This window comes from Gopherus flavomarginatus, chromosome 3 (assembly GCF_025201925.1).
Source record: "Gopherus flavomarginatus isolate rGopFla2 chromosome 3, rGopFla2.mat.asm, whole genome shotgun sequence".
Lineage (NCBI taxonomy): Eukaryota > Metazoa > Chordata > Testudines > Testudinidae > Gopherus > Gopherus flavomarginatus.
The window spans coordinates 255,360,053-255,379,094 of NC_066619.1; the positions used below are offsets into that span (position 1 = coordinate 255,360,053).

A 19,042-nucleotide genomic window follows, 5' to 3' on the forward strand; every position below is an offset into this window, starting at 1 on the left:
GGCTCCATTAGAAACCATAGTTTATATATTACAGCTTCCTGTCATAATTAATAGTCTTCTAGTCTAATAAATTTATACTTACAGGCCTGAATTTTATTTCATTGATCATAAACACAAAAATATCATTTGCAAAAAAAAAAATTAAAATTGAAAGTGTGACGGGTTGGATCACAGAAACCCCCTTGGGGCTGCCAATTGATGTGCCAAGACTACTACTTCCCCTGCCTTCCCTGCCAGCTTGGGAGTCTGGAACCCTGCCTGGATGTGCCAGACATGCTTGCCAGCTGCAAACACAGACCCAGGTCTGAACCACGTCCCACAAACTGAAAGCAGTGTTCCTGTCTTTAACACCCAGATGCCCAGCTCCCCATGGGGTCCAAAACCCAAAAAAATCCGTTTTACCTTGTATAAAGCTTATACAGGATAAATTCATAAATTGTTCGCCCTCTGTAACACTGATAGAGGGATATGCACAGCTGTTTGCCCCCTCAGGTATTAATGCATACTCTGGATTGATAAGTAAAAAGTGGTTTTATTAAATAAAAAAGTAGGATTTAAGTGGTTCCAAGTAGTTACAGACAGACAAAGTAAATTACGAAGCAAAATAAAATAAAGCACGCGAGTCTATGCCTAATACAGTAAGAAAGTGATTACAGATGGAACCTCACCCTCAAGATGTTCCAGGAAGCTTCTTTTACAGACTAACCTCCTCCTAGTCTGGGTCCAGCAATCACTTACACCCCCCTGTAATTACTGTCTTTGTTCCAGTTTCTTTCAAGTATCCTTGGGGGTGGAGTGGCTCTCTCTTGAGCCTGCTGAAGACAAAATGGAGGGGTCTCCCAGGGGTTTAAACAGACTTTCTCTTGTGCGTGGACACCCCTCCCTCCCCCTGTGTAGAATCCCAGCTACAAGATGGAGTTTTGGAGTCACATGGGCAAGTCACATGTCCATGTATGACTCAGAACTTACAGGTAGCAATCATGGTTCACATGCTACCTTGAATGTCCTCAAGTAGACTTCTTATGTGGATTGGAGCCTTCCAAGATCCTTTGTCTGTTAAATGTTTCTTGATTGGGCACTTAACTTGCACATTCCTTTCTCAAGAAGCTGACCAAATGCTTTACTAAGGCTACTTAGAAATCAGCAAGTGCACAGCCAATATTCATAACTTTGAACACAAAAATGATACATGCATACAAATAGGAGCAATAGATTCAGTAGATCATAACATTTTCAGAGATATGTGGCATATTTAGCATAAAACATATTCCAGTTATGTCACATATACATTTATAAGCATATTTCCATAAAGCATTATGGGGTGCAATGTCACTGAAAGTAAATGCACACACCACAATCTGAGTGAACTGTACAGTTATCACCTTTGTTTTTTTGTGGCCAAAGGTCTGAAGTCAAGTGAATGTAATAGTCTTGACTTGATATATATTTGGAAAACTAGTAGAGAAACATATTTTAGCACAGGTTGATATATTCTAATGTGAGGATCTACCAAAGGTGAGGTCTGTAACTGAAGTTTCAAAAAATGATGTAATCTTTCAGTTGATTGCCATTGGATGCTGACAGTACTTTAAAACACTGCTCTTATCTGTAAAACATGTTTGACATAGGCAGATAGTCCGAAGGTTAGATGCAGTGGGCTTGGAGAAAGGGAAGTTGGGTTCATTTGTTAGCTCTGTGCCTGACCTACTATCTGACCTTCAGCAAGCCACTTCACCTGTTGAGGCCTCAGTTTTCTCTAATGATACTTGTTTCTTTGTAAAGCACTTTGAGATGCATGGATGGATAGTGATGTAAAATTAATTACTACTTAAATTGAAACCAGATTCCATTTCTTTTTGTTCCATGCAGAATTTACAAGCTCATGGGTTTGCTCCCAAATAATAATAATAAATAATAATAAAGTAATAATTACCCATGAATTTTAAAATAGCTGAGAAGAAACAGATTTTTAGTGCTTCTCTTTGTAGTTAATTCTTCTACGGGCTCTAAAATATCTGTAATTTGCTTTGCCTCTTACATTTTTATTATAGCAGAGCCCACAAGACAACCGACAACCAAACGGAGAAAAAGGAAAAATTCAACCAGCAGCACTTCAAACAGCAGTGCTGGGAACAATGCAAATAGTACCAATAGCAAGAAAAAAACAGCAGCTGCAAACCTGAGCCTGTCAAGTCAGGTACCTGTAAGTCTCATTTTCCTTTTAGGCCTGAATCACTTACAATGCTTTAAGCTTTCCTTAACATTTTAAAGAAGGTGTATTCTTGAGCCAAAATTATCAAAGGCATGAAGAGACGTTACACAATATGGTGTGGATACAGGGAAAACAGAGATGAACGGTGAGGAATCTGTGCTGCAGTGCAATTTTAATAAATGATCCTCAAGCAGTGGATGTAATTTTGGGAGGCATGATCCAAATCCCATTCAGGTGAATGAGAGTCTTTCCACTGCCTTCAGCTGAAGTTGGGTTGGGCTTTTGGTTATCAGTAGTAGCAATGCTGATAGATTCAGACTTATGTCCATCACAGGGCAGATGAACACAGTAACCTGAGTCGTAATAGGATCATAGGGATTGCCAACCAAACTAGACCAGTGGTCTTTCTAGACTGCTCTCCTGTCTCCAGCAGTGAGTGATCTTTGTCAGATGCTTCAGTGGACAACTGAACAAGTATGGAATAACCTGAGAGTAGGAGTTATTTCCTCATAATCCCTATCAGTTAGCAGTTGGCTTATGCAATGAAGCATGAGAACTGCTGCCCCTTACAAATTTTTATCCTGTTATGTGTAACTATTAATGATCTTGTGGTACATATTAACAGCTAATTCTTTTTTGAACCATACCAAAATCTTAATCTCAGTGGTATCTTGTGGCAATAGTTCCATGGGTTAATTATGCAGCATGCAAAATAATATTTCCTCTTACCAGTGTTAAGTATATTGTCTTAATCACTATATATGAGTAATCAGCCCCCAGACTGTGAGTGAATTGTCTCTTATATCCAGAGAGGGTAATGCATGCATTTGAAAGCTACGGAAATTAATTTGACTATATGGGAACTAAGAGAATAACATGCAATGACTTTTATTGTATTTTTGATAAGCATATACAAAATGGTGGGTCCTTTGTGGATCGTAACAAAGGATGTAGACCATTGATAACTAACTGGAGTTGGGCTCCCAGAAAGCCTGACTTTTTAGGTAAAAAAGAGGAGTGGACTATCTAAAAGTAATACCACAAGATATGAAGTGGACTGATTCAACAACTGATTGAGCAACCTCCTAGATTACTACAGCTTTTGGCTTCAGTATATTAAGTTCCTATTTTCACTCTGTAAAATCAAACTTTTTATGTGGATCCTTCATCCAAGGAGAAGATTTTCACCCCAGCTCTTCTACTATTCTGGTGGCAAAAAGCAGCCAGAAAGCTGGCATAACTGGCTACCCTGGAGATTCCTTCCATCCCCAGGAGCCACGTGCAGTTATGTCTGGCTATTCCTGGCTGCCAGAATGATGACTTCGCAGCTGTGAGAAAACATGTCTTAAAAAAAGCAACCTTCAGTTGTAGGTAGTGCATCCAGATTGCTCCTCACCTGTCTCCAGAATCAAGGGATAGTAAAGACGGCTAGTGCCACTTCATTTCTACCGCCTCCTTTAGTGAGCTCAATTCAACTGAACCAGAATCTGTTCCCCAGCATACACATCCCTTAGGCCTCCCCATCCCAGGAGATCTGTTCATGCAACTCTCATTGAATGCAGTGGAAGTTGGCACTCACATCTTATTGGACAATCAAGCCCTTTAATATATAGTAAGCTTCACCCAATTATATGCAAGGGTGAGAGAGTTTTCTTTCTGTCTCATTAATTAAAGAATTATTATAGTGCAGCTCCTATTGATGGGAATGATTTTTGTACATCTATTCTGATGCACACAGGGGTACAATATATTCCATATGCTTTTTCCAAGTCTTGTAGGTTGCCTTTCAGTCTTCACTGTATTTCATAGTGCTTCATAGAGAACATATTTTAATTATTGTTTGTCTTTCATAGAAAAAAATACTATTATATAGGACAGACAGAACCTAATGTGTTTTCAGTTATAGGACATTCTGGTGTAAACCTATTCAAATATTTTTTCTTTATATTAAATATACCTTTCACCTAATTGTACTGTTAAGTGTCTAGGGCATGTGAGTGAATGAGGCAAGACCATATTTATTTAAAACAATACAGGCTATGTTCTTCATTTCAGAAGTGCTTGTATTCTCTAAAGCTGGCTACAGGTCGCAGCAATCTCGCTTTCAGTTTGCCCTTTTTAACCTCATCCACAAGCAAACTGATCAATAGCAAAGGTGAAATTTATTACACTTGCCTTCACCTATATGCAGTGAGGGAGGGAAACACACTACATTTCTTCACCTTTGCATGTGTTCATCCTCAATACACTGCCCTCACTTCACAAGTTTCAGGCTACAGTTTGCCATTAAACTGAAGTCCCTATTTGTCATGGCATTCTCTGTGACTGGACCTGTCGTTTTCTCTGCTCATGGGAAATAAACAACTTGGAACTAAACAATTCTGCAAATGTTGAAGGCACCAGACAAGTGAGGAACTTCTCCTTTATTCCTGCTGTCATTAGCTAACAGGAATTAGATGATCCTAACTTCTGTCTCTAGGTGACTCAACTAAGTAGCACCAGCTCCTGTCCCATTTTCCTCCACATCATTTCTCTGGAGGACCCCAATGGTGAGCTCATATCCAGACCCATATTGGGTTAATATTAGGTTTCCCTTTTTCTCCAGTGATACAACTCCACCCAGCAAAGACCTCTCTCCTGTGAGGTGTAATAATTTCTAGTGAATGCTGTGCTTCTATCTCAGTTTCTCTCTAGTAAATAAACTCATCCTGTCTTCCAGGTTAAAGAATGTTTCTGGAGCCTGTCTCCAATAAGGTCATTCCTGTTACAGAGCATCAGTAACTCTCCACTCCAATGTTGGCCGTACATTGGCACTGCCTGTGCTCTGTATGCTGTACAAGATATAACAGCCCTAGCACTAAGTGTCCACATTTGTCACCTGAGCCAGCAGAATCTTTTCAGAACCCAGTATGAGGTCTCCAACATTCCACAGTACTCTGCTATAGGCATATGATATTTCATCTTCAACACAGGTGGTCATAGTGCAGTCAGCACCATCAGCTAACACAGACATTGAAACCACACTGGGTCTGACACTTCCTGCATAAACCCTCCCAGGATTCAGTCCAAACCCACTGAGATAACAAAAACTTTATCAGTGCACTACTTGAAACACTATTTGCCTAAGTGGCCTTCTCCCTCTCCTGCTACAATAATAGTACGGAGGCTGTCTCCTCAACCTGCTTCCATTCTGACCGATTCTTCTGGCAGTTACAATATTGATGATTCAGTTACAAGCACACACAGTGAGACAAGATGACTGTATTTCCATGCTGGGGCCCTGGCTGATGCCACACCCTAAAATTGTACTGCTCCAGCTTATCCAGCCTATAAGCTTTCGGTTCTTTGCATTACCTGAAGTTTGACAGTCTGTAGGAATTATGAGCATGCTATGCAGTGATGCCCACATTATGGGTGAAATATCTCTGCCACTTTCCCTGTGGGTCATACAATAGTTTCATTCCAGTTTCCTGAAGATCAGGCTATAGAAGACCACAGTCCATTCTCGGTCACTTCCTCTTGGGAGAGCACAGCTACAGTCTCTCACTGGCAGCTTTGCCCAATGCAAAAGAGCATCCCATTCCAGATAACCCTGAACGATGTTCTGATCAAACTCTCCTTCAGCTTCTGGAAAGCCTGACTGCACTGAGCAGTCCTCCAGAATAGTGATCCCTTCTATGTCAAACTGTACAGTGGGCGTGATGAACTTCTAGCACAAAGGGACTCCTGTAGCAGGCAGAATGCTGAGATTCCAAAGCCTAACATTGCAGTCACTTTCCTAAGTCAGCAGAGATGTCCCAGAAACACCATTCCCCTCTTGTATCATGCCATCAGAACCATGTAGGACACTCAGAGACTTCTTGATGACGCTACAATTTCCAATTTTAAGGGAATGGAGATGTGCAAGTCGAGATTTTTTTCTCAACCATGATGGCTAAACAAACAAGAATAGATTGTCAACTTAATGGGCAGCCAAAACTGAGAAGTGTAAACTACTCATGCATCTTAAGGGAGTAATAAGCCTGAAACCTAATTTAAATGACAACTCTATCACTGCCCATCATTTTAGCAGAATTGTCATGCTTGATGTGACTATCCTTCTTCACTGGATGTAGTCACAAATATTGGGGTGGGAGGCACTCGGGCAGGGGATTGTTCATGGTTGCTGTTGTGGGAAACCATGAGTTCAAACCTCTCAACATAATCATCTCTAACCCCATTCACCCCGAAGGAAAGAGAGCTATATCCTCACCCCAGTATCAATAGATACTCCTGGGTGCCAAAAGTTGTCAAAACCAGTGCCAAATTTTCAAAACTAGGAGCTGCTTGCCCATGAAAACACCTACATTTACGCATTAGAAATACAGAAATTGTAGTAAATTAAAATTTGAGGATGGCTTAAATTAAGTGAATCTAATATCATGGGAAGTAACACAGGGAATAATGACCTTATTGTTCTGTTCATATATATATAAATTTAAATTTGATGTCTGAGTTAGGGATTTGTCAATGAAAGGCACTAAATATATGGAAGCTGCTGTTATGATTATATTATTAAATGATAATTTTCTATCACAGTGTGTAAAACATCCAGTGCTTTATTTATTGAGCTTCACAGCAAAGATATTTTGCTATCACTAAAAATGTTTCTAATCACAAAGTAAATTAATAAGAGTGACTATAGCCTAAATCTTTATTTAAATGATCTAGTCAAATATGTGCTACTGTAACTAGCCCAGAGCAGTATGTGAGGCCATGCAACAGACTAGGGTTTAATTCTTGGATTCTGCTTCTCACTCCATGAGCAGGAGCTCGGAGTACTCCAGAACTGCAGCCTCAACCCTGGGAGGGATGGAGCCTTGTGTCTTTCAAGAACAGTGACCCCCACTGGCCAATTTAAGGAGAAGCATTGAGGGGCTCTAAAAGGAGTCACTTCCAGTCCTCCTCAGAGGTTGGTGGAACTAGTGAGTGGAGGTTAAATGGGGTTAAATTGGTGGGGATCTTCAGCATTCCATCTGAGGAGCAGCAAGCCCGCTATGGGGAGAAGAGAGTATGTGTGCTACCTGAGAAATTATTTATTGCCTGATATAATACATTACAAAGAGCAAGAATATAAAGAGCATGTGCCCTCTAGCTAATGCTGTGGTATCTTGTAAGTAAGATCAGGGAAAACCCCACTAAACTCAATAAAATTGAAGTTTAGCCCCCAGACAGAAATTATGTACTGAATCTGGTGAGAAGATAGATAAGCAAGCTGTTCTGTCTTGTGGGTATTGTTATACTGAAAGAATAATAAATGATCTGCAAAGGATCATAGAAATTGGAGATGGGACATACTTGCTAGGTCACTTAGGGCTTGTCTTCATTACCGGGGTAAGTCAACTTAAGTTACGCTACTCCAGCTACGTGAATAACATAGCTGGAGTCGACATAGCTTAGGTCAACTTACCCTGGTGTCTTCACTGCACTGTGTCAATGGGAGACTCTCTCCAGTCAACTTACTGTACCCTTCTCAGAGAGGTGGAGCACCCGGGTCAACTGGAAAGTGCTCTGCCATTGATTGGTGACACCTGCTGCATCGGTTGGAGCAGCATTGATCTTCCACGTAGTGAAGACAAGCCCTTAGTTTATCCCATGCCAGTGCATGAGTGTTTCCTACATCATACTGAGGTGACTCAAATGATGGGGCTATTACTGATTCCTTTCAGATATAGTTCCATAGTTTGCTAGTCTGAGTATCAGGAAAAATGTCCTTCCAGTGTGAGTTATATTATCCTTTACTTAGTTTCATCTTGGTAGTCCTGGTTATACCTCCTTGGACCACCCTACACAATTCCTCCCCCTTTAATCCATCTACCCATTTAGCATATGCCCCTGTAGCAGTAATTTGGTAAAATGTGTACATATTTTGTTCTTTTAATTGTCCTCTTAAATTGGGCCTCTAGCCTGTTAGTAATTTTTTATGTACATCTCTGAACTTCATCCAAATTGCTGACATCTTTCTAATATTGAAGTGTCCAGAATGTGATGCAGAAGTCAAGGTACAGTCTCGCCAGTGTTTTTAGAGATGAACTATCACTGCCTTAGTCTGTGATTCAATATCCAGCTCAGTGTCATGCTGGTCTTTTTTGGCTGCCATATCACATTGCAAGCTCAAATTTAATTTGCTGTCTTCTTTACTGCTTTCCCTACACAATCGGGTCAGTCGTGGTTTGGCAATGCAAACTAAATGTGGTCTGTGCTTTAAAGGCATAAGACTAAATTAGAACAAACTTTTGATTATAAACACCTTTGTTGCTTTAAACTCTTTTGTTGCAAAGCTGTGTGATGGTTTGATTTAAGAAATATTTTATTGATATTGAGAGTAACACAATCAAGACAATGTAAAGAAGAAATTATGTAATACATTTCCTCTATTCTACAGTTCCTCACAGAGTACAGTTTGAAATGACCATATACACCATCTTCTATAACATGTCAGCTTTTGTTAAGGAATATGATGAAGCAGTGTAAATATGTATAGGCAATAGCTTGTTTCATTTCATGGAGAGTGAAGTACATATGTGATAAAAATCTTATTATATGCAAGCAATAGTCTTCTGTTTGCACTTTACTGATGCTTTATAGTCATGAATGGAAATGCATCCTGGTTAAATCAGCAGGTACAAATCTGGACATCTGGAATTATTGCACTTTCACCAGATATGTTATCTGAAGCCCTGCCAGTCCAGTTGCATCAAAAGATGCATTCCATATATTTCCTTTCCCAGTGCAGTGGTTTGTTTTCCTTAAAATAGATTATACAAGAGAGCACTTTGTTTTTCTGTCTGGCTTTGCGCCTTACTACTCCATGCTGGTTAGCGTTCAGCAATAAATCTGTGATGCACTGTAGTGCAGTAGGTGGTTTACTAGTTTTCGTGGAAGGACAGTTTGTACTTAAAGCAGTGATTAGATGGATTCTTTCCTTCTTGAATGCTTCAGTTTTTGATGCCTACTAGCTTCATCAGTATAATTATAATTAGCTCTCTTCATCTTCCTTTGATGGTACCAGCTGGACAGATTGGTCCTCTTACTGCACAGATTGGCGGCAGGGTTGCCTACGCAAAGATAGGTGACAGGCACCATGAAATAACAGATGGTAAATTCAGGGCTTGTTGGCAATCAGCAGGTTTTTGCTAATGACTTAATTAACTATGCAAATTGTCAAATCAGCGTGAACATTGTTTTTATCAAAAACTTTACCTAAATTAATTACCATAATTAAGTAGCAGAATGTCAAGTATATTGGATGTGCAAAAGGGCTTGGTTGGCTAGGGATAAGAGAGTTACCGTCTTTGCACTGTGTTCTTTTTTTCAACAGCCTGAGTATGAGAAGTACTGTGTCATGTACTAGATTTACTGCATGAATGTTACAAAACTGCAACTCATTTGCATCCTGAGCAGTCTTTGTAAACAAAATAATTTATGGCCTGGAAAAGAAAATAATTTATAGAGGGTAAAAATACCAAGTAGAAGGTTAAACCAACCATTTAAAACTATCTAACAGTCTCCACTTTTGTAGTCTGATTATTTTTTTAAATGTATATTTCATTCTTCTTGCTTTATCTATTTTTGGGGGTTTGAGACCCAATACCTTGAATATACAAATAGATGAGGCTTTTACAGTGTTTTATTTTATAAATTAAAACTCAAGTGTAAGTTTGCATCATGGCACTAACCATATAGGAACATCTGATTCCATTGTGCGAATGTCACAAAGTTAACAGATTCAAATCCTCTAATATGGCTATTTTAAGTTGGTTTTTTCTCTCTCAAGGTTTCCATATAACAAATGTTGGGTGCTGTTCACAGGATGTGATGGTGGTAGGAGAACCAACGCTGATGGGAGGAGAATTTGGGGATGAAGACGAAAGGCTTATCACTAGACTAGAGAACACACAGTATGATGCAGCAAATGGCATGGATGATGAAGAAGACTTCAACAATTCGCCTGCACTGGGAAATAACAGCCCATGGAACAGCAAACCTCCTGCTAACCAGGAGACCAAATCTGAAAATCCCACACCACAAGCTTCCCAATAGGTTATTCTGCAGCATTATCCACTGTTATGTATTTCAGTGGATTATAATTACTATTTTAAACCATTCTTAAAAAAAAAAAACCTTTCCAGATACAGTATCTATTTCTAAACTACAGCTGTTTTTTTTTAATTAGAGAAAAATCATATATAAGCTTTCATGTACCTTTCTTGGAAGCTTTCACACATGACACGATACTGGCACTGACCTGAATTAAAATAATTGAAAATTAAATAGCACCTCATGGCAAATTTCAAACAAAACATTTTGTTGGAGGGGTCTTTTTTCCTCATCAGACAAAGGCCATATTTAACAAGTCTTCAGTGCTCAGGATCTCGTTAACATAACTATGGAAAACTTTTTTAAAATTGTAAAATATTTTCTGCTTTTCAACTTGCACCTACGATTTCTTGTTTCAGAAAAATCAGCTTTTTAAAAGTAATTTAAAGTAATCTTAGTTCTTTCTTTAACTCTTCTTTCATTGGTTAACCATTTAAAGGATCCAGCATTTTTAATTTATATTGTAGCTGATGCCAATAGTCCTTCTGTCATTTATCAAAAGTGCTGAAACAAGAAATGTCTTTTTTTTCATCAAAGACATGAAAAATATTTTTATGTGGAGAAAGACGCCCTGTCCTATGAGAGTTTATGCTTTGTAAAATTGCTGTTGATCCAGATATTTTAAAGCCATGTAATCCATTAATTTTGTGGGCAGCTTAATAAATCTAAAACTTTTGTGTTTATTATTGTATCTGAGTTGGCTTTGTTGTTATTTCTTTTCATAGTATATTTCTTGTATCATATTTTTGTAAAGCCCTGGAGCCCTCAAACCAGTTAATTTTTTTTTATTATTATTCTGGTGTATTTATGTGAAACTTTATAAAAGAAACTAATTTTTTTCATTTCCATATTAATATGTTCAATTCATCATGTAAAGACACAGTGAGTCAGTGTGTTATATAATACAACTGTATTTTATGTATGCTTTGCCAATAAGTGTGCCAATAAACTGTGTTAACAAATGTGCTCTTATATAGTACTTTTATAGCTCCTTACAGACAAGAAACATACCAACTTGGACTGATCATGTAACAGAAATGATAGATGCAGTTGATCTGAATTCCTTTGTCGATTTCATTTCTTGAAATTGGTGTTTCACCTGCCATCACCATCATCAACTGTTTCTAGCATAAAGGGAACCTGTATTTAAAGGTATATAACATTCACATTTTAATTGGTTTATATCTTCTCTCATTAAGTGTTTGTGTCAGTGAGGGGCCAATAGCAGTGGCTAGCACCAAGGCCAAAGAAGTATAGTATAGCAGGAATAGCACTGAACTACCTAGGCCAAAGCACCCCTGTATTGAGCTACATACCTTTGATCTTCTGGTCTGGGGAGTCAGTTGAGCAGAAACAGCCCACTCTGCTGCATTCTGTGTGATAGGGTTCCATAGACTATTGACAAAAGGATTGGAAGTTATTTCTTCTTCTTTTGCTATCAAATACAGTATTCAAAAATTCCGATTTGCAACAGTAACAGAAACCTACAACATTTTAAATAGCACTGAACAACCTTATGCACATGATACCAGAGCAATGCATTCTGGGAAATTGTAATAAAATTTGTTTCAGACAGAACAGGAATTGCTGAGAATGTCAGAAGAGTACTGTTGTCAAGGTTCCTTCCTCACTCTGAACTTTAGGGTACAAATGTGGGGACCTGCATGGACACGTCTAAGCTTAATTATTAGCTTAGATTTGGTAACTCTGCCACCATCCAGAAATTTCAGTGTCTGGAGCACTTCTTGTCCTCCCCAAAACCTTCCCTGGGCAGCCTTGAGAGGCTTCACCAATTCCGTGGTGAACACAGATCCAAATCCTTTGGATCTTAAAACAAGGAGAAATTAACCATCCCCCCTCCTTTGCCCCACCAATCCCTGGTGAGTCCAGATCCAATCCCCTTGGATCTTAAAACAAGGAAAAATCAATCAGGTTCTTAAAAAGAAAGCTTTTAATTAAAGAAGAAAGGTAAAAATCATCTCCGTAAAATCAGGATGGAAAATACTTTACAGGGTAATCGAATTCGTATAGCCCACAGGAACCCCCTCTTGCCTTAGGTTCAAAGTTACAGCAAACAGAGGTAAAATCCTCTCAGCAAAAAAGGACATTTACAAATTGAGAAAACAAAAATAAAACTAATCTGCCTTGCCTGGCTGTTACTTACAATTTTGAAACATGAGAGACTGGTTTAGAAAGATTTGGAGAGCCTGGATGGACGTCTGGTCCCTCTTAGTCCCAAGAGCGAACAACCCCCAAAACAAAGAGCACAAACAAAGATTTCCCTCCACCAAGATTTGAAAGTATCTTGTCCCCTTATTGGTCCTCTGGTCAGGTGGCAGCCAGGTTCACTGAGCTTCTTAACCCTTTACAGGTAAAAGAGACATTAACCCTTAACTATCTGTTTATGACAACTGTGAACACCATTAAAAAGTGCAATCCTTCAGGGAGAGTATTGCGCAAAATTCCCAAGGGAACTGTACTTCATAATACTTTTTTTAGTGCATAGAGGATCACACAATATCTCCTGGGCACACCACTTTTGAATATCTGCTACTGTAGTAGCCACATCACTAACACTGCACAAGTTTACTGAGAGATCCCACAACTTAAGCAATATGTGAAGTTAAAGGGTCAAATAAAATAATGCAGCAGTTCCTGATTCCTGATTTGCACTGACCATTTAAAGACTACAAACTGTTAAAGCTGATAAAAGAAATATGTTATGAACAATTGGCCCCTCATGAAAGTTACGGTAATTGAGCTACAGTAAGCTGAGCTCTTAGCTAAACACAGCAAGTTGAATAAAGTGTGATTGTTGCAATCTTTGGTACTCAAGAGATCCTGAAACACAGCAGTATTGAGATAAACAGGAAAAAAATCCTAAAAAATGAAAGTAATTTCTACACTATAAGCCAGATCATTAATAGATATAAATTAATGTCAGTAAGGCTATGCCAGTTTACACCAGACAAGGATCTGGTCCTCCATAAGATATAGACTCATGGCTCATGTGATTTAATGCCCCTGTAAATCAATTATTCCATAATGAAATTGCAAACTTTTCTCTTTTTTAATTTGCAAGTATTTTCACAGTCTAAAAAGTTTAGGGCTTGCTCCTATCTATCTGTCTAGTTATTGTGTTTCCTTCTTGGTAACCTTTTCATTTTGGAATTTTTCATGAACACCACTTTTTTTTTTTTAAACTCAGAGAGGTACAGATTTTAGACATGCTACTGAGTCAGACATTGAAATAAACATTATATAATACCAAAAATGTCAAACCTGGGGATTCTACTAACTTGTGGTGACATATATGTTTTTATTGTGGAGTTAGACTGTCAGAAGTTTGGAAAACAATCTTTCTAGGACAGTGACTGATTTGTAGATTGCAGTGTTGCCAACTCTCATGATTTTATCGTGAGTCTTGTTAATAGTGGATGTTTTACTTAAAGCTGAGCTCCTGGCGGCAAGTGATTAAGTGAGAATTTCAATCTGCATTTTAAAAAAGTATATTGCTAGCCCTTCTGTTGGAGAGAAAAGTTTGAAAATATGGCCCAAGTGCACTGTAAAGGCACTACTACTTTGGCTGTGTCTGTAGCTGCTCCTGCTAGTGGCTGGAGTCTCTGGCATAGGAACATTTTTAAAAGGAATGATTTTAAACCTTTTGAATTCTGAAAATACAATAAAATGAGTGTTAAAAGTACCTGGACCAGGGGTCAGCAACCTTTCAGAAGTGGTGTGCCGAGTTTTCATTTATTCACTCTAATTTAAGGGTTTGCGTGCCAGTAATACATTTTAACGTTTTTAGAAGGTTGCTTTCTATAAGACCATAATATATAACTAAACTATTGTTGTATGTAAAGTAAATAAGGTTTTTAAAATGTTTAAGAAGCTTCATTTAAAATTAAAATGCAGATCCCCGGACCGGTGGCCAAGACCCGGGCATTGTGAGTGCCATTGAAAATCAGCTCGCGTGCCGCCTTCGGCATGCGTGCCATAGGTTGCCTACCCCAACCTAGAACATTAAACTTATTCAAATGAGAACAAACTTTATGTTTGACTCCTTTGTGTGAATTTTCAGGTATAATTAAGATATTAAAACCCCACTTTAAGGTTCCAATTCAGAAAAGCATCCTATTCAGCAAAACACATAAGCCCATGGTTAACTGCTTTGCCGAATACAGATGGATTTAAGCATCACCTTTTGTATCTTATTGAATAGGAACATGAAGACCTAATCCAAACCTCCCATTAAGTTAATGGACTTTGGCTCAGGCCTTACATGCAAAACCTAGTGCAACCTTAACTAGGGAGCTGCTGACTTCATAATACTATTTATGTTAAAAATACAGTTTCTCTCACCAGAAAACCTTTGTTAGCCTGAGCTAAGGGGACTCATACATTGGCTCAATGTTTCAATAACTAGCATAGTAGGAACGATCTAATGTCAGTAATCTCCTCTCCATATGATCATTTAATTATATGCCCTGTGCACCTCTTGGAAAGTACACAACTGCCTCTGGGTAAAGAATAGTTCCCTCTGTGATCTCCACGATGGTACAGGAGTACTTGTGCACTGTGTATTTTTCTCCGATCCCAGCTCTCGTTACAGAAGTGTATAGATATCTGATGTATTAAGTGTGGTATAATGTAAGAGAGCCTGGATTGAGTATGCCTGCAGAGATAGTGGAGTTGCTCCTTCACAGCACATTCAGCATGTCGAGACAGTGGGTCTATCAATCTATGACTTTATCAGCAATTATTTTTTCCCTGTAAATAATTAAATACATGCTGTATTCCATTAAGGGATTAGTGGCTCCTATATAACCGCAGAAACATTACAATTACGCACTGTAATTCTAATTCTAAAACCCTAATCATTTGTATTATATTTCCACAAGCACACTTAAAAGGTGTTCCATATTATTAATCTTTTAAGACTGGTGCTACCATTTTAATTCATAAAAAATGTATAATGTGATATCACTCATGTCATTACAGTAAATAAACATAAGAACATCTCAAAAATGGAAAACAGACTCCTTGGAATGTCCTGCTTGAACTAGACTAGTGCCCCAAACAACCTCAAAACCCTCCCAACAAGGTAACAGTCCGACAATGATAGGTTGAATGGCAGATGGAGATAGATAAAATTAGCTGTCTATGAAAGAAAACTTTCAGATGATTTGGACCAATTAAATTATGCAATACCTAGTTATGTAAACATGATCTTTTTATTACCCCCCACGTCCCTCATCTAATTTGTTAAACTCACTCTTTGGCTCTTGTTTCCGATTAGCTGGCATACTCTTCAAGATTGATCTAGCATCATAGAAATGTAGGGCTGGAAAGGCCACTACCGAGTCAAAGGCCAGCCGCCTGTGCTCAGGGTGGACCAAGTAAACCTAGACCATCCCTGGTGTTTGTCCAACCTGTTCCAAACCTCCAATGGTGGGGATTCCACACTATCCCTTGGAAGCCTATTCCAGAGCATTATTGCACTTATAGTTAGAAAGTTTTTTCTAATAGTGAACATAAATCTCCCTTGCTGCAGGGTAAGCCCATTATTTCTTGTCCTACCTTCACTGGAGAGGGAGAACAATTGACCACTGTCCTCTTTATAACAGTCCTTAACATATTTGAAAACTGTTATCAAGTCCCTTCCAACCCAATCTTCTTTTCTCAATGCTAAACATGTCCAGTTTTTAAACTTTCCTCATAGGTCAGGTTTTCTAAACCCTTTTTCATTTTTGTTGCTCTTCTCTGGACTCTTTTGGCCCCATCTGTCCAAACATGTGGTGCACAAAAGTGGACTCCATACTCCAGCTGAGGCCTCACCAGTGCTGAGTAGCCCAGGACAATTACCTTCTGTGTCTTATATACAATGTTCCTGGTAATACATCCTAGAATAATATTAGCCTTTTTCTCATCTGCATCTCATTCTTGACTCATATTCAATTTATGATTCACTATAGTTCCTAAATCGTTGCAGCAGTACTACCACATAGACAGTTATTCCCCATTTTGTAACCGCATTCAAATTTTCCTGCTTAAGTGAAGTACTCTGCACTTGTCTTTATTGAATGTCATCTCACTGAATTCAGACCAAGGGTCCATTTTCTCATGGTCATTTTGAATTCTAATCCTGTCATCCAAAATTCTTGCAATCCCCTCCAACTTGGTGTCAGGTGCAATTTCCCTAATTTGCTTATGAGAATGTCATGGACGACTGTGTCAACGGCCTTACTAAAATCAAGATATAATCACACTTATTGCTTCTCCCATCCATTAGGCCAGTAACCTGTCAAAGAAGAAAATGAGGTTGGTTTGACATGATTTGTTCTTGACAAATCCATGCTGTCTTCCTAATATCTTTTAGGTACTTATTAATTTTTGGCTTAATAATTTATTCCATTAGCTTTGCAAGTCTTGAAGTTAGGCTGACTGGTCTGTAATTCCTCTTTGTTCCCCTTTTTAATGATAGGTACTATGTTTGCCCTTCTCCAGTCATCTGGGACCTCACCTATCCTCCTGGAGTTCTCAAAGATAATTGTTAATGGTTTGAGATTGCTTCACCTCATACCTTAAGTGCCCCCTAGAACGAATTTCAATAGCCCCCCACCAACTTGAATACGTCGAACTCATCTAAATATTACCTTATTCTTTCCCTATTTAAACATAAGAACGGCCCTACTGGGTCAGACCAAAGGTCCATCTAGTTCAGTATCCTGTCTTCTGACAGTGGCCAGTGCTAGGTGTCCCAGAGGGAATGAACAGAACAGGTAATCATCACGTGATCCATCCCCTGTCACTCATTCCCAACTTCTGGCAAACAGAGGCTTGGGACATCATTCCTGCCCATCCTGGCTAATAGTCATTGATGGGCCTATCCTCCATGAATTTATCTAGTTCTTTTTTTAACTCTGTTATGGTGTTGGCCTTCACAACATCCTCCAGCAAGGAGTTCCACAGGTTGATTGTGCATTGTGTGAAGAAATACTTCCTTTTATTTGTTTTAAACCTGCTACCTATTAATTTCGTTTTGGCTTGTGTTCCGTCCCCCTTGTTAATATTGTGTTGAGTATCTTGTCGCCATTAACCTTTTTAGTGACAACTGAAGCAAAATAGCCATTAAACACCTCTTGATGTCATCAGTTATTAGCCCACCTTCCCCACTGAGCAGCCTTACTTTCCTTCATCTTTCTCTTGCTTCTAAGGTATTTAAAGCACCTCTTCCTTTTGCCTGTTATGTCCCTTGCTAGGTGTAACACATTTTGTGCCTTAGTCTTTCTGATTTATCTGTATATGTTTGTGCTATTCTTTTGCACTCCTGAGTAATTCATCCATGTTTCCACTTTTTGTAGGATACCTTTTTCATTTTCAGGTCATTAAAGAGCTTTTGTGTCTTTCTGTGTGTCTGTAGAGTAGGCTCTACTCTACTTGGGGTATATGGATGTTATCACAACTTAAATAATAAATAATTTATTTATCTTTCTAGGTTCATCCCATATGATACACCATTTGCCTAACTGTCATCAAGGCCTACCAGAAAAACATGACAAACTTGAGCTGAGTTGACTTGCCTTACAAATCATACTGTTTTGTGGTGTGAGCACATCAAATCTCCCAGATAAGCAGGTTTGGCCTGGATCAGTATTTGGACCGGAGACATCCAAAACACACCTGTATGTGCAGGAAATGGTACTGATTATTCAGTAGCATGCTTCTAAGTCAGTACTAAACAAGTGCTCCACTCTGGTGTTGGGAAGGCTGGCATCAAGCTTCTGAAAATGCTCTTTCAACCACCTGGCCATTGCTTAATTGCTCCTGCTGTATTCCTGGGTACATCGGCTTGCAGATGCAGCAATCTGTATAAATAAATCAAGTAAATCCTGGCTTTTGAGCATGCGAACAGATTTTTGTATAAATATTGCGGGTGCAGTTAAGGAGGGCCATTGACAATGTGGCCCCATCGATTTATTTGTGCTTTTCCAACAAGTATGTAAAGAAGCGGAAGAGGAGAAGAAACATCACTGGAGAGTTAAAGGAACAAGATCATGGGAATTAATGTAGCTGTCTGAAAACTGAGTGTTTAAAATTAACAAATAATTTTACTGTAATCTAATCTTACCACTGAGGAAAACATTGTGTAATTGTTTTAAAATTTGGAAGGAAATAATGTTGTCAAAGATTTCGTCTATAGAGCCATGCAGTTATTAAAGGAGGAAGGAAACTTATCTCAAACTGTTGAAAAACTTTACAAAGAGAAAGATGTTGTTTGTTTTACCTAACAGGAGGGACGCACTAACCACAAGAAGCATTCTGCCAGATCAGGAGGTGGAAGTTCCAGGAGCTTGCTTAGAAAAGCAGAATCATATAATTAGTTAGTGGACCAACTAAGACATCTGATAACTGAGCTAGCTGCAGTTCCAAAGGACTACGGTCAGGCAGGAATCATAGGTAATGGGCTCCATCCTGGGACTTTTGACTTGTATGTATTTTTCATTTTGCTTTATTTCTGCAGGTTACTTCATGGTATCTTACTGAAATAGCATCAGAATTATGTTACCCTCCTGTCAGTCAGCCCTGGATTTCACAGCAGCATTTTTCACAGCAGATTTTTAAATATGGACACAGAAATGCTTTTTGAATTTACAAGGGAACTGCTCAGGTCAATACACAGGGCCTGAT

At 38.8% G+C, this 19,042-nt stretch overlaps 1 protein-coding gene across 6 annotated transcripts in view; it reads left to right on the forward strand.

Moving 5' to 3' along the window:
• LDB2 (LIM domain binding 2) overlaps positions 1-11,308 on the forward strand; it is a 513,042-nt gene extending 501,734 nt beyond the window's left edge. For 4 of the 6 annotated variants that reach the window (XM_050947879.1, XM_050947881.1, XM_050947877.1 and 1 more), the window contains 2 exons: positions 2,052-2,203; positions 10,064-11,308. In XM_050947879.1, coding sequence (XP_050803836.1) covers positions 2,052-2,203; positions 10,064-10,294 — 383 coding nt within the window. In that variant the 3' untranslated portion in view covers positions 10,295-11,308. Of the gene's footprint in view, positions 1-2,051; positions 2,204-7,020; positions 7,162-10,063 lie in introns of those variants that run through there. The other 2 variants (XM_050947882.1, XM_050947878.1) reach the window with 2 other exon arrangements.
• Positions 11,309-19,042: the final 7,734 nt, after the last annotated feature.